This window comes from Schistocerca gregaria, chromosome X, assembly GCF_023897955.1.
Source record: "Schistocerca gregaria isolate iqSchGreg1 chromosome X, iqSchGreg1.2, whole genome shotgun sequence".
NCBI classification, from domain to species: Eukaryota; Metazoa; Arthropoda; class Insecta; order Orthoptera; family Acrididae; genus Schistocerca; species Schistocerca gregaria.
Genome location: NC_064931.1, coordinates 336,219,335 through 336,243,504, shown reverse-complemented (window position 1 = coordinate 336,243,504; position 24,170 = coordinate 336,219,335). Strand labels below are relative to the sequence as shown.

General features: G+C 36.6%; 1 protein-coding gene across 1 annotated transcript in view; it reads left to right on the top strand.

The window, feature by feature from the left end:
* Window positions 1–24,170, top strand: part of LOC126298058 (voltage-dependent calcium channel type A subunit alpha-1) — an 860,595-nt gene that overhangs the window by 269,914 nt on the left and 566,511 nt on the right. The window contains exon 19 of the mRNA XM_049989377.1: window positions 16,555–16,667. Within this exon, the coding sequence (XP_049845334.1) occupies window positions 16,555–16,667 (113 nt within the window). The remainder of the gene's footprint in view (window positions 1–16,554; window positions 16,668–24,170) is intronic.

Below are 24,170 nucleotides of genomic sequence, written 5' to 3'. Positions count from 1 at the left end.
AATTCATTACCAGATGATCATCAGGGTTGGCCTGCAACTGAAACAATTGTCATTCTCTTCGATTCCAGACATGAACAGAATGGTGACACAACTGCTAGCCTTTAGCCTCTGGGTTCCCTTATTTATACTCCTTTTCCTATGCCTTTGACGTAGTCCTTCTGCAGGGGACAAGTGAAGTTGTCCTTAATAATTATAATTTCAGCTTTTTGTAGTCTGCCGTGGCTCCCATCAACAGGTTTCTAGGCACTGTTGTAATTGCAACAAGAGGTTTTTCATAGCACATCAATGCCCTTCGTTGCACATTTCCACAGTTATTTATATTGTATGCCAGGCAGTAATGCCTGGGCTGCTAGTGGTACTGTAAACCTGCCTCACAGAGTCATTTGCTTAATAGCAACATTGCTAGTGGCTGGCACCTGATGTGTTCATCGGTCCGTTAACTTCTACCTTCTGGCCATAGATGCACAAAATTTTCTAGAATTCCCAAATCTGTGCTTATACTTATTCGTGGTGCATCAGAATGAACTGTCTGGATGTATTTTATCATCATACCTTATCATCAGTCTTGTATTTTACCTGTTAATATTTAATTACACATTATCCAACTTTCCATACATCCATCAATCCATTCTGCCATCAGTACATCAATTTTTGTAGTTCTAACACAAAAAGAAATGTGTAGGCCATGGAATGAACAAAGACATCCATTTTTAGAAATAAGATGCCATGAGAACCTTCTTTCATGTATTACATTGTTAACTACCACATCCCTGAAGTGCTTCCCAAAACCAGTGGAGTTCTCATTAGTCATTAGGTGAGTAATGAGAAAGTACTAAACTGAATTGGGGAAAAATAAATTTATGTCAGAACTTCACTAAAAAAGGAGGAATCTATTAATAGGACACATCCTGATGTATCAAGGAAGCCTCAAATCATACTGGAATGAAGTGAGAGGGGTAAAAGTTGTAGAAGGAGATCAAGGGATAAATGCATAAAATACGTTCTAGGACTAGTTGGAAACAGAATTCATCATTTCTGTTTTAGATCTGAAACCCTCAATTTTAGTTCCTGTGACATTCATAAGTGCCTGAACACTAACTTCGGTGCCTTTACACTTAACCAAATTAACCAAAATTCATTTGGGGACTGTCATAGATAGTCAGTATGATTCTGCTCTGGTAATCACTAAAGGTTTTATGCATAGCCCGTTTGACAGTCAAACATGTTTTATTTAACATTTCTCTGTCTGTATACCTATGTTGTGTTTTACAGTACTGTGCTGTCCAGAGCTATGTTCAAGTTCCCCATTGAAATACACTGATCAGCCAGAACATTATGACCACCTACCTAATAGTCGGTATGTCCACCTCTGGCATGGCTAACAGCGGTGATGAGTCATGACGTGGAAGCAATGAGACCTTAGTAGGTCACTGCTGTGAACAACATAGTATGTGGAGACTAAGAATGATGCTGATTAGATGGCTAGAAATGCCAAAGAGAGGGAACATCATGACCGCAAGTAATGTTAGCTCAGTTCAGTACCAATGAACATTGTCAATAACCACAGTCAATCAATTGAATGTTCCAGTACTTATAACAACGAGGTAAATTTGCGTTCCTAAATTGGCACAAAGAAAGCCATAAACCATACAGAGTTTTTTTTTCCGTAACAATGTTCCGTACTGCCATGGGTTTGTTCTTGGAATCTTTCATTTTTGTGTGCACGTTAGTAGCTCCAATGGTGACACAGACATCAATTTTGTAATATTTATTGTTGTGGACTTTTAAGTTTTAATTAGAGTTAGTCCTCTGCATTATATAAAGCTTCCTCTTACCGACAAAATATACTTTAATCCCAGATGTTTGCCACCTTCTCCATCTCTGCTCCACTGTAAAGAAAAACTGTGTTCATCGTGTTCTAATAATGTTTTTAGTACCAGATTAAATACCTAAACTACTTTTGGCCCTAAGTAATTCTTTTTATTTCTGTATTCTTGTCCACCAAAGTAGCTGAGGGTGTTCAACACTTAAGACTCTCATGTAGTCCACCAGATTCAATCCCCTGTACTGCTGGGGATTATTCCTCAGTGGGACGACTGGAACAGGGTGTATTCAGCTTCCAGATGCAATTTGAGAAACTAGTTGAGTGAGAAATAGTGGCTCCAATGCCTGGAAAGTTGGCAACAACTGGAAGGGTGATGTACTGGCCCTGTGGCCTTCCCTACCACGTCTGGATGATGTTACATGCAGAGGATGAAAAGGCAACAGATAATCATGTAGTTTTCGGAACCTGCTCACAGAGTTCATGAATTTTTTCAAAAAATATTCTGTAAAATAATTCTCTCTCTTCTCACATAATGGCTCCAGTAATGTGATACTAACTTGTATTGACCTAGGTGTATGTATTCACTTCTGGGACTTCCAAATGCTCTTTTGTTATGCTTAATTTATCTCTATTAAGAGCTTTTGAGTTTTCAGTTTTCTGCAGTATCTTTCTTAGATAATATGCTTCTTATATGATTTTGAGTTGTTTTTATAATGTGCAACTACTGCAGGATCCCTACTTGTTCTTGCCAAAAGATACATTTCAATTTTCCAGTCACAAAATACTTTAATCCCTCTAGTGATCCATGGTTTTGTATATGGCTGTTTATTGTCCTTTCTGATTAGTGTACGTGGAAAGCGATTTTCAATTAATAATATGAATTTATCATGGAATAGATTAAATTTTATGAGGGGTATCCATGCTGTACGGCACTATGTTATTTATCCTAACTAACTGTGCATCCTGATCAGAGAGAGCATTCATTACTGGGTAAAAAGTTATTTTCTAACTTTGAGCTTCATCAAAGAAACCATTGTAATTAGGGTCCTATTGCCACCCATGTTGAAAAGTTAATTACTGATGGAAAATTGAGGGTCCAGAAAAGTTTCCAGATCATTTTTCCTATCAAAATAATTACTTTACATTATCTAAGCAAAGAAGGAAAAGCTGAATCAATGTGTATCATGACAGTAAACTAAGAAAATAAACCAATAAATAAACTGTTAATTTGTTTGGACATCTTATTACTTTTAGCACCAGTCTTGAGTAAAACATTTTACCATGCTCAGAGATAGTTATTTGTGAGGTTCCTATCTTCAAAATGATATCCTGTACAAGAGACCTAGTGATTTTTAGAGATTCACCTATTACTCCAGGCTTGGTGACTCATAAGATTTCCAAGCAAACTAACAGTTTGATTGTTGATTTATTTTATTTTCTTAGTTCATTCTTATGAAACACAGTGATTCAACATAGATTGAATAATCTAATGGTCGCTTCCTTTATAACAAAGTTAGCATTGGCTGCTCACTGCTCCACAAGATCTCCACAGAATCCTGTTTTATATGAGTCACATACTACATAATTATATATTAATATTACTTCATAATCTACACTTTCTTAAGAACAGCCCCCCTGAGAACTTGATTCTCTTTCCAAGAGGAATCACTCCAGTGAAACCCTGGCCTACAGTATTTATAAAACAGTCCCAAACTAATTAGTTTGTGACAGCATCTTCTGCTGTCACCGTCATTGATCCATTTGTGAAATGTTGGATTGTAATATAATAAACCACTGAAATATCTGCCAATAAACAAAATTTGTTGTCAAACATCCCCATGCCACTTGTGGGCTCCTGTCAAGGAGAGATTACCTAGAACCACTGCTGATCGTTACCTTTCCTGTTCCATTCACATACAGAGAAAAAGGAAAAACAGTTGTCTATATGCCTCTGTATGAGCCCTAATTTCTCTTATCTTGACCTCATTGCCCCTATACATTATGTATGTTGGTGGCAATAGAATTGTTGTGAAAATTAGGCTTCAAATTTTGGTTCTCTAAATTGTCTCAACAGTATTCATTTTGAAGTTTAATATTGTTTTGCGAAAGAATATTACCTTCACCCTAGGGATTCCCATTTGAGTACACAAAGCATCCCCATAATATTCACTCATATCTCATATCAAATCTAGCAGCACATCTCTGAATTTCTTCTATGTGTTCCTTTAATCTGACCTAATGGGGATCCCAAACACTTGAATAGTACTAAAGAATGGGTTGCACTAGTGTTCTATTTGCAGTTTCCTTTATATATGAGCCACACTTTCCTAGAATTCTCCCAGTAAACTGAAGACAATCATTCACATTCTCAACCACCATCCGCACATGCTCATTCCATTCATATCTCTTTGCAACTTACATCTAGATTTTTAATCAACATGACTGTGTTGAGCAGCACACTACTAATGCTGTATTCAGACATTATTATATTGTTTTTTCTACTTATCTCCATTAACTTACATTTTTCTGCATTTAGGGAAAGCTATCATTCATCACACCAGCTAGAAATATTGTCTAAATCATCCTGTATTCTCCTACAGTCATGCAGCAGTGACACTTGCCCATACACAACAGCCTCATCAGCAAACAGCTGCAGAATGCTGCTCACCTATCCACCAGATCATTTATGTGTATAGAGAATAACAGCAGTCCTATCACACTCTGTGGGCACTTGCAAAGGACACTGTACTGGGTTGCATTACTTAAGAAGTCTTCAAGCTGCTCACATGTCTGTAATCTTAATCTGTATGCTCATACCTTCCTTAACAGTGTGGGCAGTGTCTCAAACGCTTACAGTAAATTTAGGAATCTTCCTCGTGCCCTTAATCCATAGTTTGCAGGACATCATGTGAGATAAGAAGAAGCTGAGTTTTGCAGAAGTGATGTGCTCTAAATATGTGCTGATATGAATATAGTGCATTCCAGTTCACCTCAAAAATTTAAAATTTTATTAAAGTGTCAGCAGGTAACTATATTTATTCCTATTCACTTAAGTTAATCACTTTTATGTATATAGAAAACCACATAAAATATGTTACACAGATTTTTCAGAGAATTATGAACTCGTGGATATAGCTAGGGCAATCTTTTTATTTAGGAGATTCGAGAGAAGTCCTATATTTAGTGTGGCATTCTGTAAATGTGATGAAAGTGTGCAAGAAATAACAAAATTGCAAAATATGATGAACAACTTTTGTTAGAGACAAAATGTTCGATGATACTTCCCAGCACTGCTAGGCATCCTTTAGTATTCATCAGCCCTGGGACAATGAGGTTTCACTAACTAACAAGGTCTACTAACCAGGTGTGCAGCATATTTTCCATCCTATAAATTGATCAAGAGATTTTCAACAAGAAAACCAAAAGTATGAGTGTCTCAAAGCAGAGAAAGATGTTTTGGAATCAGAAGCCCCAATTTTTTAAGGCCTACCACCTTTCACAGGGGCAGGCGAGTGGATGTTGTGTAACACACATTGCATACAAATGATGTAGAGTACCTGTGCCCTGTCACCTCGTAGGCGCATAACCAGTCTTAAATGATGCCTTGCACTGGTAGTGTTCATCAGTGAACATTTTGTCTGTAACAAAAATTGTCCCACATGACATGATGTATCAGCTTGTGGCCCAGTCACCATCTGCTCTGCATGGATTTCTGTTGGTGGTGAAAGTCATTCCTTGGCAGTTTGCTGAGACATCAGATAGCCTGCTTTCAGCCTCTAAAGTTTCGCCCTCCACTGTTTGCTTTCAGTCATCAATTGAAGTGATTTTCACCTTGTTAACATGCCTTCTCAAAATAGTTATTTATCTAGTTGTATGTAAGAGACTTGTGAAGGCTTTGGAGAAAAGTAAAACAATATGAACTGGTTGGTAGTTTCAGACAGAGGCTGAATCTGCCTTTTGAAGATTCATCTAATTTTAGACACTCTTGAGAGAAATCCACATTCTAAACATTTATTACAAGTTAATGTAACTGTTTGACAGATAAGATTTTTTAAAAATTGATTGATTGAGAATCAATACCTCTGGAGTTACTCAGGTTCAATAATATCTGTGGAAGTGATGACATTCCAGTGAAAAGTGTTCCTACCAAGACTAGAATAAACTGAAAAATATGATTGCCACTCAATTCCTCATAGACACAATCTAATTTAAACTTTATGGGTCAATAAGGAAATTTAAAACAAGAAACAAATGTTAAAATGAAGAAACTCTGTTTTTAGTGTGTAAAATGTGTTGTATTGAATATAAATAAGCTGAATTGTAGTCTACACATCAAGCATGGTATCCACATAAGCTACGAAGGAAAGAAATGTCTGTATTACTGTATCTATAAATTAATTAAAGTAAGGTGTGAATAGAATAAAACTATCTATCAAAACGGTGGTGTGAATAATGACAAGAACGAAAAAGATGTTTGAGATAAAAGTAACATATAATTAATAAATCTCCTGCACTTTGACTTGATGATCTGCTTCATATGTACCATTTTGCTCAGTGAGAATAGGGAGTAATCATTCACTTCTTCTGAGTCAAGAAGTACATCTTGTGTGTGGCTGTGGGTATTTTTATGTTTAAGAAATTCCATGGTGCTCTGTATTTGTTGAGAGCAAATTATATGTACTATTCAGAAGCAAGTGTTTTGACCAGAACCAGATTTATTTTCTTTGGTTTTTTTTTCATTTAAAATGATCTTTATAAATAGCATCATTCACTGACCCTTGTATACAAGAGTTTTTAAATATTCTGTATGGTCTGAGAATCTCCTCCCTAATGTGAGCCAGATCATCACTATAATATTTTAACAATTTATTTCTTTGTATGTGCTAGCTTCAGTTAATGGTGAACAGTAAATTTTAAAGAAAATCATCAAAAGGTGTTTCAACAGAACCCTTTACAATTTGTGTATTCTATATGAAAACTCTGCTTATTTTGCTAATCTATCTATAATTAAATTAATAGTCCTCTTCCTGTCCTTTTGTCCATGCCCCATAACAGTATGCTTACAGTTGACTGATGTTACTGATTTTGACCATTGTTCACAGTAGAATGTAAAGAAATGATGGTTGATGGCCTGAAGAAACTCCCCTATGAAGTCTGCCACCATACATATTTCCTTATTTTCCAACAACAAATATTGTGACAGACATACAATATCAACCTGTTTGGCATTGGAAAAATATTTTTATTATAATATTTTATTTCTAATACAGTGAATGTTTATTTGCATTACAATAAGTGATTCATTTTTGTTAATTTTCTATAAACAGTTTTCCATTTTAGTGTTGCTTTTAGTGTCATGTCCAATTGCAGTAGATTTACTACCTACTGGATTACTTTTATCCCAAACAGGTTTTACATTCTTGTCATCATTCACACTGCTGTTTTCATGGATAGCTTTATTCTGTTCATGCATTATTTGATTAGTTCATAGACACAATGACACAGTCACTTCTTTCCTTCTTAGTTTCTGTGGATCCCACACTTGGTGCATAGATTACAATGTGGCTTATTTATATTCAATACAACACATTTTGCATACTCAAAACACAGTTTCTTCATTTTAACATATGTTTCTTTTTCTTTTTTTCAAATTTCCTTATTGGTCCATGAAGTAAATTAGATAGTGTCTATGATAGGGGAGTGGGGTGGGGGGTGGAAGGAGAGGGGGAGAGGGAGAGAGAGAGAGAGAGAGAGAGAGAGAGAGAGAGAGAGTTGTGAAAATTGAACACAAAGTGATGTTCATACAGGTATTGACAGAAAATTCAAATTTGCATGCTTTGATGGCTGATGGGTGAATGTGTGATGCTGCAACATAAATGAAAGTGTCTCATAATTAATGTGCATGATATGGAATCTCCAGACAGTCCGCATCCTCATTCGTAACAGTCTAGAAAGACGGGTTATTCTCAACAAGTTTTGATAATAATACAGAGGACAGCAAGTAGATGAAAATGAGCTGCATAGAAAACAATCGCATCACTGCAATTCCCACTTTTATGGCAGTGAAAACTGCTTCACATGGAGAAAAGCACAACCACCAGTTCATGTAAAAACAAAACAATGTAACTTAGTGTTGCAGATTACTGGCCTACAACTTACAGAAAATGCCTTGTGTAGGAATCTAGATGTTGAACAATTTTGCTCTTGATATTTTTGATGAGATTGTAAAGTAATCAAAGAGTAAAATCAGTAAAATAAAACTACTCTCAAGAGAAAATATGTTTTATATATGATACTGATGTTCTTGAACTGAAAAATTTTTTATGTTTCCTTTTATTCGCAGCAGCCACGAAATGTGGCTCTGAATCTGTAGATAATTTTTTCTACGTGGATGGAACTGGATGAATTATTTTTACAGTAGTATAAGAAAAAGTTTTGTTCATATCAAAAGCTGTTCTATTTGAGAACCCAGATGAAAGTGCACAAAGAAAAGGAGAAGATGTGACTGGCACAGTGTCATAGTTTTTTATGGATTTATTGTGAACTTTCAGTAGTGTTACTCTCCATTAGTGAACTGCTTGTGGTTTTCTGTGGGTTAAATATTGCATATATGACAGACACCAGGACACAGGACTTATGAAGTGTAGTGCAGTTAAAGTTGCCTGTCTCCTCTTGAATGCAAATGCAGTATTTCAACTTTTGGGGTAATTGATTGTTACCATTCTTCTGCCAGCATTTCAGTTGATTTCATGAGCGAAGGTAGATGTTTCTCTTTGCAGTCTGAAAAATGACTTTCTTGATACAAGAAAGAATCAAAATTGTGAAAGCATATGTGAAAACAGGTTCTATTAAGGAAACTCGCAAAATTTTCAGGGTTAGGGATCCAGGTAGAGGACTACCAGCAAAGAGAGCAATACAGAGTCTGTAAGAAAACTGACACCTGCAGATATGTGCAAAGTGTAAAATACAAAGAATTTCTTGAATTTGCAAACCAGAAGTTATTGTAGACATTCGATGGAAAATTATTTTGAGCCCAAAGAAATCTACATGTAAATTGGCCAAACAGGTGCATGTAAGCAGGAGAAGTTGCCTGAGAATATTGAAAAGTCTTAAATTGAAGCCATATAGTATGGCAGTTGTGCAGCAATTATGGGAGTATGGCAGTCAGAAACATGTAGATTACTGCATGTGGCTTTTGAATAACATGAACAATGGTTTGTTAGGCCTTTTCATTTCATTAAGAGTGATGAAGCAAGGTTTTGTCTTTACAATCATGTGAATTCGCAGAACATGAGGTACTGAGCAACAGAGTACCTTAATAATGTGTGACAGCAATCACTCAGTGATGAAAAAAATGGCATTTGGTGGAGCGAAACAGGAACAAGCACCATTGGACCAGTATTTTTTGACACTATGCTCAATGTAGTTGCATATATGTAGAAATTTTTGATATATTTTGTGCTCAGCTCACGGATATGAAACGCTAAGGTATCCCTGGAACAAGTCCATGATGTTAGATGCAGTGAATGTGATGATGGCCATAAATATTTGCTGGCAGTTCATTCCTCAGTGAAGACATCACCGAGGAATGAACAGTCAGCAAACATTTATGGCCACCACATTCACTGGCTCTAACAGCATGTGATGTTTTTCTGAGGGGACACCTAAGAGCAATGTCTGTGAAACAAATCCACACACAATACAGGAACTGAAAGGCAACATCAGCCGTGAAATTTCTGCCATGGCTATCCAAACTTTACCCTGGGTGTGTTTGAATATGCTGAGATTGCATAGTTATGTACTGATGTTACAGGGGGTCAGTTTTAGCATTTTCTATAACTGTATTTTTCATTGTAAACAAATGGTAAGTTTATTTAAGCTCTTCATTTCTGTAATTTTACTGTATTTCTTTTATACGTATATGGGCAACTCCCATCTGTGCCATCCTGTATATGACCTGCATTATAGCATTTAAAAAATTTGAGAGTAGCTTAGGTTTAATAACTAAAAGTTTTATTTCTGGATGTTCCCAAAACATAGGAAAGTCCCATTTTCCAGAACATCACTTGCGTATTTTCTTCTTGAGTATTAATATTTTTGTGTGATTTCACTTTTAATATGTCTGAAAACAGATGTAGTAACTATTTCAGATGAACAGATCAATTAGTAAGTTCAGTCAATATTGTATACACCAAGAAGTTAACTTCTGGAGTCTGACAGACACCAGGATACCACTTATGTAACAAAATTGTAAGATATCAGTTAAAATTAGAAACTAAAAGTTGCATTATGTTTTGAGTACGTGTAACTGCTGGGCCAGCCATTGGTGTGCTACAGTTATTATTTGTTAAAAAATGGTTCAAATGGCTCTGAGCACTATGGGACTTAACATCTATGGTCGTCAGTCCCCTAGAACTTAGAACTACTTAAACCTAACTAGCCGAAGGACATCACACAACACCCAGTCATCACGTGGCAGAGAAAATCCCTGACCCTGCCGGGAATCAAACCCGTGAACCTGGGCGTGCGAAGCGAGAATGCTACCGCACGACCACGAGCTGCAGACTATTATTTGTTAATCAAAAGCATATTCACTAATGAATATTCTCCTTTGCTTATCATTCTGCTTCCACTTTTGCAATAATACAATGTTGAATATACTTCTTACAACAATAAATGTTTTATATTTTGTAGTTTCAAAACTTTTCACTCATTTTTAATTATTATATATTATTTGTAACTGACATCATCATCAGTTATTCACTTTTATCCAAAGCAGGCTCTGCAGCTACTATTGGTAGCTAGGACAGTCAATAGCATGGTTTAGTACCCTCATAGGCTGTGAAATGCTGTTTTGTTTTACTTGTACCTGTGTATATCCATCCTTATTAACAACTTAGTGGCTGGCCTGCCTATACAGAAAACTGGAAAGGCATTATGTGTAAGTTGGTGTTAGACAACCCAGACCATTCAAGAGGTTATTGATTAGTTAGCATTTGCAATTAATATAGCTGGAGTTCTCAGTGGTTAGGGGATACACAGGACATGTTTTGCAGCAGTGAACATGATGACCATAGTGCTCAGAGCCATTTGAACCATTTTTTAACAAATAATAACTGTAGCACACCAATGGCTGGCCCAGCAGTTACACGTACTCTGAGGGAATTGGTTGGAGCATGCATAGTCACTCTATATGAGATAGTTAATCATATGTTCTGTAGATCATTTGAATGTTTCTTTTATCAGAATGATGTGGAATGAGTCAGATTTCATGATTAGTGTTAAAATTAATGAAAACATTATATGCAACTACTCCTGCAACTACCCTTAATAACAAGTTTCTTCTTTTTCAATTTTAACTAGCTTTGCTAGCTATGAGACATTTTACGTTATTTGGCAAAATTTTTGTTGCTGTCTACTGAACTCCTTTCTGATCCACTGATAGCTTTAATAATGGGTAGTAACGATCATTTTTTCCTCTAGAATTGTAGGTATGGACATCACTGTTCTTCTCAAATTCTGATAGATTGTTTATGAGTACTTTAATTAGTAAACATACATATTGTGAAGGTGTAGTTAATGTGTCAAACTCCTTGAAGAGATACCTACATGATGACCACTGGTGAACACCGCATATTATTCTTACTGCTCGATTTCATGCACTCAGTACATTCTTTTTAAGTGGTAAGTTATATCAGAAAATTATTCCATAACACATTATTGATAGAAAATGTGCAAACTCTATCAGGAGGTTTTGTTTGCTTGTTTTCAAGACTAGTAGTTATATAAAGAGCAAAATGAGCTGATCTTAATTGTCTGAGAATCTCCATAATGTCCTTCTTCCACTTCAAGTTTTCATCTATATGTACACCAAAAAATTTTTTAGTAAATTACACTATTTAATGGTGTTTGTATTGTCCTCACCATTTCACCATCATCATTATCATCATTGATGACAGTGACTAAGTGACGAGATTAGACTGTGTAAAACAAATTGGACTGTGTAACAATTGGGACTTTGTATGGGCACTGATGACCACGCAGTTGAGTGCCCTGCAAACCAGTCATCATCATCACAATCAAACACATTGGAAAGATCACAAAAACTACGAGCTGACAACATTTTGTTATTTAAGACTTTCAATATTTGGTGAGTGAATGTATATAGCATTCTGAGTCGAGCAACCCTTCTGGAATCCAAAATGTGATATGTTAAATAATTGTTTCTACTTAAATTTGAGACTACTCTTGAGTACATTACTTTTTTGAATATTTTGGAAAAAGGTGTTATGAAGGAAATAATATGATAATTATTTAAGCCTTTCTTGTCACCTTTCATATTTTAATCTATCTGGAAAAGTTCCCTGTGCCAGTAATGCTTTATATAGGCTTACTATATATCCCGGATTACCTCGGACAGTCCTGTTGTTTTAGTGCTGTCCAAGGTTGCATAAATGTCTGGTGTTTGCGAATTTTTATGACTGGTGAAATTTATAGCTGTCTGTCTCTCAACTGAGCTTGGAACAATCACTGACATCAGTGGGGAGGTGTGGCTAACAGTTCTGACACTACTTTTCACTTACTCTTTTGACAGCACAATGCAGGTTTGTAATCTCTGTGTGTGTAGTAACTCATCTACAAATTTTTGACCATTTTATCCCTATTCTTTTTGTCTCATCATCTATCAGTGGGTAAAAGGAAGTGTGTGTTTAATGTTAACCTACAGCAGGAATACAATTTTCTTAATAGCCCATATAAAAACAGCTAAATGTAGAGTGCTATTAATGACACTGCTTTGCCAAATGAAAGAAAGTTTTTAAAGCCAAAGATGGGAATATCAGTGATCTGGAGTGAGCTGCTAAAGAGGCTACGTCTTCATACTACACCACTAGATACAAACACCATTTCTGAAAATAGTCATTTCTAGTGAAAAATACAGCTAAGTAAATAAAGTTAATGTTTCGGTAAAAAAAATTTAGAACAATTTTTCAGAATTATGTTTAAAATTTCATCAACACCAAATGAATTTTTAATTTTTAGAATTTGTATAGATGTATTAATTTAAGTGAGGGATGTTGGTCCTTCTTCTAGTCACTTAAAGTTTTGTGGAATGACATGTTTAATGTGTTCCCTTGGTTCTTCAATTGAAGAACAAAGGGAATTTGCTACTGCTTTAAGAAAGTGATTGCTAAAAGTATTTAAAACTTGTGAATTATCGGTCACAACATTGTCACTTAGTTTTTTATGGTATCTTGTACACTGACTAGCTGTCTTGTCTCCCATTTGACAATATCCTGTATGACTTTAATCTTATTATCTGCATTATTAATTGCTTTCATTAAAATATTACAGTATTTTTTGTAGTATGCAGCTAATGTTGGATTTTGACTTATTTTGACCTTAATATAAATTTCCATCTTCCTCTTACATGAGATTTTAATTCTGTTAGGTATCCATGGTTTTTTTTAAATAGATTTTCTGGATAACTTTTTAGGAAAGCAACTTCCAAATACTGACACAAACTTACTGTGGAATAAATTGAATTTGACATTAGAACCTCTCTTTATACATGCCTTATTCTTTACCTCACATTTTTAACTTACTGTTAAAACATTGTATCTTGTCCTAATTAATAAGCCTCATGGCTTTATATGAACCTGCCTCATGGCTGCAAGGTGCTATACTATTTATTTACATTAATTTTGCATCATGATCACATAGTCCATTAACAATTGGGTACACATTAATTGTTTCAGCCTGAGTACTGTCTACAAAAATGTTATCAGTTAGGTTCCTGCTATACTGTTGAATATATGTTGGAATATTAACAACTGAAATTAGAATAAAACACCCAAATAATTATTGCAGTTCATTTTTCCTGTCCTAATCTTGTAAGAAATATACTGGAGACCAACTGCCTGCCAGGTAGTCCAATAATGTATATAGATATCTAATAGCCGAAAGTTTCCTAGAGGGGATCTGTAGACTGATACAATTACCAGAGAAGTATATTGCATTAACAACTCATAGGCAAATGCTTCTAGGTTCTGAGCTACATAAAATCTGTTTGTTTGAATACTCATGATTTGGAGTCCAACATTTACATATGTTTCAACTTTTCCATGTTAATTCTACACAAAAATGATGGTAGTCTATGAAACCTGATATTTAACTTCGTCTCTGCACTTTCGTAGTTAGAGACACACACAGAAAATCTGTCACTTCAGAATTTTCTGCATTTTCAGCACATACAAGAAGCTCATCTATCTTGTTCCTCCTCCTATTCAGGTGCAGACCATTAATTGTGTATACCCATCTACCAATTGCAGCAGTGGGCACAACACAGATATGAGACAGTTTCAGTCAAAAGCAGTCCACAGAGCTCTTTATTTACATGGCTGACGGCTGTGTTAATCCATGGCTGATCATGATACTGAAAAATCTCCATGAACCTTACATGATTGTGTGCTGTTGGTGCTCCTATTTCCTCCAGATCATCTTTAATACTGTGTTCTAAACTGCTTGCCTGGCTGTTCCCTGCTCCTACTATAAGTAACATATCCTCTTTATCAAAATCTCTGCACACTGACTAGCTGTCTTGTCTCCCATTTGACAATATCCTGTATGACTTTAATCTTATTATCTGCACTTATGTTGTGTCACATGGCTAAGCTTGGTACACAGTCTCAAAGGTTCCCAGTGTAAGAACCAGCAACTCTTTGTGTTTTTTATTTATTATTATTATTTTTTTTTTTAGGGCACAAAAACAACTAGGGTCGTATGCAGCCACTACTTTTGACGTGGACAATAACAGATAGTGTGCTTCTTATTTCTTTGTACACCTTAAGGAAATCATAGACCTGCTAGAAAAAACTGGTGATATATAACTAACAAGAATAGTATTACATTATAAGAGGTACAAACTTTAAAATGGTTAGGTGGAAGAGTATTTGCAAGGGATTAAGGAATTGGTGGAGCTGTCATTAAACAGATGTAGTGAATCAGTTTATGAACAAGCTCTAAGACTGTGTTTTATATCTGAGGGATATTAATACAGAATGGAAGTACTGTTCTCTGTTGATATACTTAACAACTTTAGATTTGAGAAACTGCCAATCAGCATGGTATAGGTTAACACCAAGAAAAGTGTCTTGATACTTTCGAAAATTATCAGGTGAATTAAGTGAGTTCCATTGTTTTAAATGACAGGCATATAATAAAATAAGAGCACTGATCCCAAAATTAGTATTTTTGGATTTATTCAAGTTTAACTAACTTGTATTACACAAATGTTTGAGAGGAGGATCAGTGTATATTGATAGTAGTTCTGAAAGAGAGGATACTGTACTACCACGAATTTGAAAGGTTACATTTTCTTTAAATATCATTTGTTTATGTAATATAACTACTTCCATTACATTTTACATATCTTTTAAAATGGCCAGTAGTGATTCTATTACTTGACTGAGCTTCATGCTGCTTTGGTAAAACACAAAACTCACAATAAAATCCCTGTCTGCCCTTCCTTAAATTAGATTAGATTAGATTAGTTTTTCATTCCATAGATCCGTTTTGAGGAGATGCTCATGGATGTGAAACATGTCATTTTTTTTTTAATGTGAGATAACAATACTAATAGTCTAAGTATATACAATACGTCATTTTTTAAGCTGAAAAAACAATACTAATAGTATGAGTATATACAATACGTCATTTTTTAAGCTGGAAAAACAATACTAATAGTATGAGTGTATACAATACATCATTTGTTTCTATTAAAAAAATCATCAATGGAGTAGAAGGAGTTGGCCACTAGTAAGTCTTTCAGGCTCCTTTTAAACTGATCTTTATTTGTAACTAAATTTTTTGTGTTTGCTGGCAAATTATTGAAGATGAGTGTTCCTGAGTAGTGGACCCCTTTTTGAACTAAAGTAAGTGCTTTTAAGTCCTTGTGCAGATCATTTTTGTTCCTGTCATCGTATGTTTAGGTTCCCTAAATGCACAAGGCAAATGCTGAGATGGTTCTTTTGAAAAGGATGTAGCGAATTTCCCTCATAACTCTTACCCATTCTGTGCTTTTACACACATCTCTAATGACCTCATCACTGATGCGACATTAAACCCTAATCTTCTTTTCTTCTTTTACTGTTTCTTATGGCTTAAATGTCCTTGTGATATTTCCTGGACATGTGGATGTGCTTTCCATCTATCTACTTCTCCAATATTTCTCTAGATGGTTCTTAAAGATAGAGGGAACAACTCATTTCTGGAATTTATCTGATGAACAGAGCCGTCTTTGAAAGTACATAGTAGTGTGTGTGTGTGTGTGTGTGTGTGTGTGTGTGTGTGTGTGTGTGTGTGTGTTTGTGTGCAAGTAAAGTCATCAAACAAATGGAAAAGGTTCCTTAGGATGTATCCAATCATTTGTCAACCACTTATGACAGCATCAGTATACTCCTTATGACAGTATCAGGCCTTATCATGTGGCACAATTTTAAATTTTTAGTTTAAGTGTTTTAGGTATAAATGGTTTTTCTCTGTATACTAGGGAAAGAATGGTTTCCTGCTCCCATATGAATGAATTATTATTTTATAATTCATAAACACCAATATGTTATACTTTCTATATAGAAAGAAATATTTTCTTGCATTTTATTGTGTCACAGGGTTTTTTGCTAAACAAAAGTTGTTTGTATACTGTATCACTACCCTTTTTTGTTTCTTTCCAGATTCTTGATCTTGGAGTAATCCTCCATCCGGGGTCATATCTTCGAGAATTCTGGAATATTATGGATGCTGTTGTTGTTATTTGTGCTGCTGTTTCATTTGCATTTGATATGAGGTAAGGAAATATTTTGATATGGTTTTTCATGTTTACTGTTAATATTTTTCTCTGATAGAAAACACTGGATAATCAAGCTCTCTACTCAACACACTCTTTCCCATCAAATAGTGTCATATAAACACCGTTCTTGATGTCCAGTATGTGGTTTACAGACAGTGAAATTGTCATAGCTGTCTTCCTGTAGAGTGGAAAGGTACATGTTTGAGTTCCTAGAATAAAAAGGAAGACATTTATTGAGAACATCGCAAGAGAGTCCCTATAGACCCTATTGATATGGAAAGAAAGAGACAACTTTGCAGAGAAGCTAAGAGGTGAGAGTAAATTGTAAGTGGAAGATCAGGTTTGTGTGAAGCAAATACTGTAGCACAACTAACTCAACACTAGACAAAATTCAATAGCTTTAATGGGTGAGATGATGGAGGTGATATGATGAACATGGAACCAAACAGTTCTTTGGCATGCACCTAAAATATTATGACATGTGAAGAGACTGGAACTTAAATATCAGTTAAACTAAACCTTCATCACATGGATTTTCTACTTCTAGAATTAAAAAGGATCAGACTTGTTGGGGATCAGAAACTATAAATTGCTGCTTTAGGTACTGGAAATGAAGAAACAGATTTTGTAAGTAATTTTTAAGTAATTTTTGTCTGTCAGACAATAAGATAATGCTTAAAAACAGAAATAAAATGCAATTCATTGAGAACTGAATTAACATATAAACCAGATGATAATATTACCTGAAGCTATAAAATGTCATCTGCAACCACTTGGAAGGAGTACCTGTGTTGTTATATGTGAAAGATGAGAAATGCTAATGTGCAAACTGATCCTGTCTACTTAGAAATTGGAATGATAGGATCACTGGGAAGCTTTGCAACAGAAGAAGCATTGTTGTATGAAAAAGAAATAGGTTTAATATATGCTGTGAAATCATATTCCAAAAAATCTGTTATAGGCAAAATATCCAACAGAACATTCTGCATGATCTAGGGGGAAAAATTCAGAAAATCATCAATAAGGGATGTGAAAATTTGTTGCAAAGTGATGGAAAATTGAGATTTTACAGACCAAAATGAAACAAACATATGGCAATTTTATGTGAAGTGATACATTAAAGCAGGAGTACAGACTATTAGTAAATTATTGATATATTGTCCAACACTGTTAATGGACATGTTTCAGTCCAGTTTTCAAATTTTTACACAGTTGTGTTAATCTTTCACAAAGGTAATGCAGGGATGACTTCCAAACTAACTTACCACAACCCAGACTTAGTTCTAAAATGCCTGATTATATCTACTTGCTACAGTGTAGTTACCTAACATTTGTAAATGACCACCATAAAAATTTCCTTGCATGTAAATTTTCACACACTAGTTTATCCTAATGACATTATCCAAATAATGAGGAAATACAGTATGAGCTTCTTAAGGAAACACAGAAATATGTTGGTGTTCCTGGTTCATAACAAAAATACAAGAAATACATCACGAGCTAGATAAAGGGGAAGACTCATTATGAAGCAATTAAAATGTCAATCAGCAAACTTTTAATTGAAACTTTTCTGTTAAAGTTCTCTGCAAGGAAATGTTAAAGTCTCTCATCTGCTTAAAACAGCTGAAACAACTATCTACCTCTTTATAAATAATTATTCATTCCCACAGAAATTTTGTGTGTCTACTTGCAGATTGGAGTATTTACGTGCAGATCAGGAAATGCTATCAGACTATACATGGTGTTATCACAAAATTTTTTTGGAATTATTAAAATGAATGTAAAATATTTATTCAAATTCAGAATAAATTGAGACCTGTTGATGACAAGACCGAGAAGATATTAAATACTGTTATGATACAAATTTATATTGCGTTCTGCTTTAGCCATCTCAGTAATAATTAATACTGAGATTATTATAGCATACTGCTGACCATTGTGTTACCATAACTGGGCATGCAAAAATCTAAAATTTTCCATATGAATGTTTATTAGTACCAAAAGGCTTCAAAATACCTCCTGATACACCTTACATTGAGTCAATGTAGTAAGTGGCAGTACTAGGGTTCTGTAAGAGAGGAAGAAAGAGGATTAGGGTTCGACATCCTATCAGTGATCAGTTCTTTAAAGAAGGATTGTGTGGCTAAATTTATCCTTGAACCATGTTGATGAGGTGGCTGAATGGGTATAATGACCTGCGCATATCTGCTATGAAGATGGGGGCCATACCAGACCACTTTCGGTCTCTGCTGAATGTCTCCCACTGAGTTCACAGCAGGCGCAGAGCACCATGGTGCATGACTCACCCACACATGTGGCAGTATTTCCTCGATTGCTGTTAACTGCACAAGAGGAGACAGTACCACTATTTGTTTGCAATCTGCAGAAAACACTGATGATCTGCATTACAGTACAATGTCTCCATATTTGCAATTGAATCCTCGAGCATGTCGTCAGGTGTACAGCCACACCGTATTGTAATAGACTTGGAGATAGCTGTGTGTTGCATGAAGTTTGAATTAGACACAGGGGCCTTGGTCTGTCTCATGAATTTGGGTAATTATGACTGGCTGAGGTGCCCCCCCCCCCCCCCCTCCCTCCCGTACAGTGCTCTTAGCATCAGGTAGTATCTTATTGTGTGGGGTCAGATACTACTCATGACCAAATACATAACTGTGAAATGTCAGCTTGTGCTTCATCAATATCTGATCACTCAGGTGGTGCATTCTGGAACCTAGAGTCATCGCTACAGTAATTTGCTCAGCTTTTTGGTACTATTCTGGGTAGGACCACCAATTTTGAGTCCCACATCATATTGAAACTGTTGGTGGTTCCTGTTGAGCCCACCCCATGCATTTTGCTTCTCAAGATAAACTGAAGGTGGAACTCAATAGATAGCAGAATCTCAGACTGATGTCACCAGTTTCAGCAAGTTATCTCGCAAACTGACATACGGCTGGGAGAGTGGTGTGCTGACCACATGCCCCTCTGTATCTGCATTTAGTGACACTTTTGGGTGAGGATAGCACAGTGGCCTGTTTGGGTGGTGTTTAGTTTTTTAGTTTCATCGAGCTATTGGGCCATCCCCATACTTGTGATACAGAAACCCAATGGCAATGTTAGATTTTACAGCAAGTTCAGGCACATGATTCATGCACAAAGTGAAAAAGATATTTATCCCAAACCCTGCCCCATGAAGTGGTTGGCAAAGTTGGCTGGCAATCAGTATTTTTCCAAAATTGACCTCAGAGATGTATACTTGCAGTTGCCATTGGGCACTGAGTCTTAATGTTAAATGCTCCCTTCAGGAGTACTAGTTTAACTGGTTGCTGTATGAGGTAGTATCAGCTCCTGGAATATTCCAGCATTTTCTTGAGCAACATATCAAAGACATTTTGTGCTATGTCAACTATTTGAAAGACATTTGAGTTACTGACTCCACAAAAGAACTGTATTTGCATAATTTGCAGGCAGTTTTTCAGTGACTGCTAGACAAAGGGCCTCTTTGACTGCTTGAGAACTGTAATTTTTTTGTTCCTAGAGTACAATACTTAGGGCATGTATTAAGTAGGGATGGTATAATACCAACAGCAAAGCATCTTGCAGCAGTCAGCAAATTGTGAGTTCCTAAGAATACTTGGAGTTGCAATATTTTTTTGGGAAGGCAAATTACTGTGAAAAATTCACTTCATGGTCTGAATACCTTTGTCATCCATTGAATCAGTTTCATAAGAAAGCAATGAGAATTGTGTGATTAGAGGCATGTCAGTGGCATTCCAGAAATTGAAGCAACACCTCCACTCTGTTTCAATTTTGGTAATGTTCACTTCTGGTAAGTCCTACACTCTGGCTGCTGATGTGTCTCAGTACGGCACTGTCACTGTCCTCTCTCACAGAAATCCTGATAGCTCAGAACAACCTATTGTATTTGCCTCAAATACTTTATTCCCAGACTTAGAAGGAGGCACTTGTGATCATGCATGGCTTTAGAAAGTTCCATGTGTTCTTGCATATCACTATGTTCCATCACTTTACAGGTCATAAGACACTCATCTCCCTGTTTGGACCTCAGTCTGAGCTCCCATATAGAACAGCACAACCTGAAGAGCATTTGGCCTCATTTCTGAGTAAATATTCTTATGAGATTCACTTCCAACACACATTCTAGCATGCAAATGTGGACATTTTGTCACTGTTAATGGTGGGTACCAGAACTGGCTTTGGCTAACAGGAAGAAATCTATTTTGAACTGGGACCAGAACCTTCTGGAATGCTCAACAAATTATGGATGGCAGTGTGGGAACTTAAGGCAGCTAAAAGTGAGGATTCATTTCTGCATAGAGTCATCAACAGCAGTCCAGCAGTGCTGCCCAGAGTTGCTTTCTTTGATGTCACACACAGTGCTCAGGACATATTTCAAACTTAACAGTTGGCTCAACATTGTCAACAATGTCCTACTGCTAACTATGGGAGACCAGAGTTATTATTTCACCATTGTGACAATAGATTCTGAATGTGCAAAATGCATTTCATTGGTGGATATCCCAAATGAAAGCACTTGCTTTGTAAAACGTCTGTTGACCAGCAATTAACTCTGCCATTGAGGATGTAGTGTGAGCCTGTTCTGCATACGTGCACAACCAGGATGCCCACCACACACGCTTTATCCATGGCCTTTGTCCAACCACCCATGGGACTGGGTGCATATGTGTTCTTCAGTTCTTTCCATGTGACTCATAGTGGTAGATGCCGTTTGTAATTACCCTTATGTTGATAAGTTGTCCTTCACAATGACGCAGGCTATAATTCAGCCCTTAGTTGCCATTTTTGCTATTGACAGTGCACCACAAACCGTTGTCTCAAGGCAATGATTGCAATGATTGCCAGTTTTTGTCAGAAATTTGAACCATACTGCCACTGAAATGATATTCAGCACCTGACCACCTTGCTGTTCTGTCCAGTGTCTAACATAGAGGTCAAGCAGTTGGTCTAGACATTCATATCACAACTGAAGGAAACAGTGTCTACGAGTCCTAGAGATGATGCTTTGTCCTGTACAGGTATTTTGGCATTTTACCAAGCAACTCCAATCAACTGTTGCAGTCTGGGTGAGATACTGCACTGCTGTCAGCTTTGTGGTCTCTTTTTACCTGTTGTGCCCTGTGCTGTGTGCCCCTGGCCTGAGGACCTTACCATGGTATCAGCAAGGCAGAAAGGTTCTGCCATTTGGGCAGGCATATTTGGGCAGAAATTGGGGTGGATGCAACAGATGCAAGGCATCATGATGGGAAATAAGGGGAGACATCTTTATGTTGTGGAGGTGGCCTAACAATACCTGCTGTGCCACAGGAACCAGCTGTGTCCAAATCATACTGAGCAATGGAAGCCACAACTCAAATATACAGGTGACATTTTCTCAGGTGGGTGGGTCAACCACCCCTTGCTTCAAGTACTGAGTAGCACCCACCAATGCTCTCACTGCCTGTGTGCCTCTCACTGTATAATTTGCACCATTTACCAGGTAGATGCCATGTTTCTTGACTTCTGCAAGGCATTTGATACAGTTCCCCACAGTTGTTTAATGAACAAAGTAAGAGCATATGGACTGTCAGACCAATTGTGGTATTGGATTGACGAGTTCCTAGATAATGGAACGCAGCGTGTCGTTCTCAATAGAGAGAAGTCTTCCAAAGTAAGTGTGATTTCGGGTGTGCCACAGGGGAGTGTTGTAGGACCATTACTATTCACAATACATAAATGACCTTGTGGATAACATCGGAAGTTCACTGAGGCTTTTTGTGGATGCTGCTGCAGTATATCAAGAGGTTGTAACAATGGAAAATTGTACTGAAATGCAGGAGTATCTGCAACGAATTGAAGCATGGTGGAGGGAATGGCAATTGAATCTCAATGTAGACAAGTGTAATGTGCTGCGAATACATAGAAAGATAGATCCCTTATCATTTAGCTACAAAATAGCAGGTCAGCAACTGGAAGCAGTTAATTCCATAAATTATCTGGGAGTAGGCAATAGGAGTGATTTAAAATGGAGTGATCATATAAAGTTGATTGTTGGTAAAGCAGATCCCAGACTGAGAATCATTGGAAGAATCCTAAGGAAATGCAATCTGAAAACAAAGGAAGTAGGTTACAGTACACTTGTTCGCCCACTGCTTGAATATTGCTCAGTAGTCTGGGATCCATACCAGATGGGGTGATAGAAGAGATAGAGAAGATCCAATGGAGAGCAGCACGCTTTGTTACAGGATCATTTAGTAATTGTGAAAGCATTATGGAGATGATAGATAAACTCCAGTGGAAGACTCTGCAGGAGAGACAGTCAGCAGCTCGATATGGACTTTTGTTGAAGTTTCGAGAACATACCTTCACTGAGGAGTCAAACAGTATATTACTCCCTCATACATATTCTCACGAAGAGACCACCAGGATAAAATCAGAGAGAATAGAGCCCACACAGAGGCATACTGATAATCTTTCTTTTCACCAACTATACGAGACCTGAATAGAAGGGAGAACTGATAGAGGTACTCAAAGTACCCTTTGCCACACACCGTCAGGTGGCTTGCGGAGTATGGATGTAGATGTAGATGTAGATCACCCAGTGAAACCCTCCTTCCATGAGAGCTGTTTGCCAGGAGGAGATCTGATGGAGGTGGAGTATTCCCTACATCACTGCAGCAGCCATCAGAGGTTGCCCCCAGTCCACATCAGTCCCCAACCACCAGCGTTGGGCAGAGCATCGGCCTACAACCAACCCCAGTGTCACCTACGATGTCCCAATGAAGAGCACCCAAGTATAACATCTGTCAAAGGTCCCTCTCGCCACTTATCCCTTGACTCAGTGACTTCTGATGTGCCATACCTGTGATTCATTTATAGCCATTGGTAGATCATCTTCAAGTACTCATCGCTTTGTAGCTGGATGTAATTTCATTTTCTATAAATTGTTGAAGTATTGTACATAACACAGCATCAGTTACATCTTAACATTTATTGGTAAGTATATTCACTTAATAATGAGCTTGGTTAAAATATCTCATATTGAATAATAATCAGAAGTAAGCTCATCCATGGAGTTATGAACAACTTAGACAGTGGCACTGGTCTGACTTAGTCAGCACAAGTATATGACACTCACTACATAATGCTGACAAAGTGAAGCATTCCTGCACATCTCAAAAACCTTTGATATTAACATGCTGATTTTTTATACATAGATTTCTGTCCAATGTATGTTAGCTCATCTCCAACTAACTTGACAAATGGACTCACAACTATTTATAGACATGCATCGGAATAATTGCCAAACTTTAATTACATTTTAGTTTATAATAATAATATCTGAAATAACTCCAATGATATTACAAAGAAACAAGTAATAAATTGTCTCACCTGTACGATGGATTACTGAAAAAACTGAGAAGTTTACTGGACTATTTAGTTAACCCACTATACACCACCACTGGGATTTACTGATTT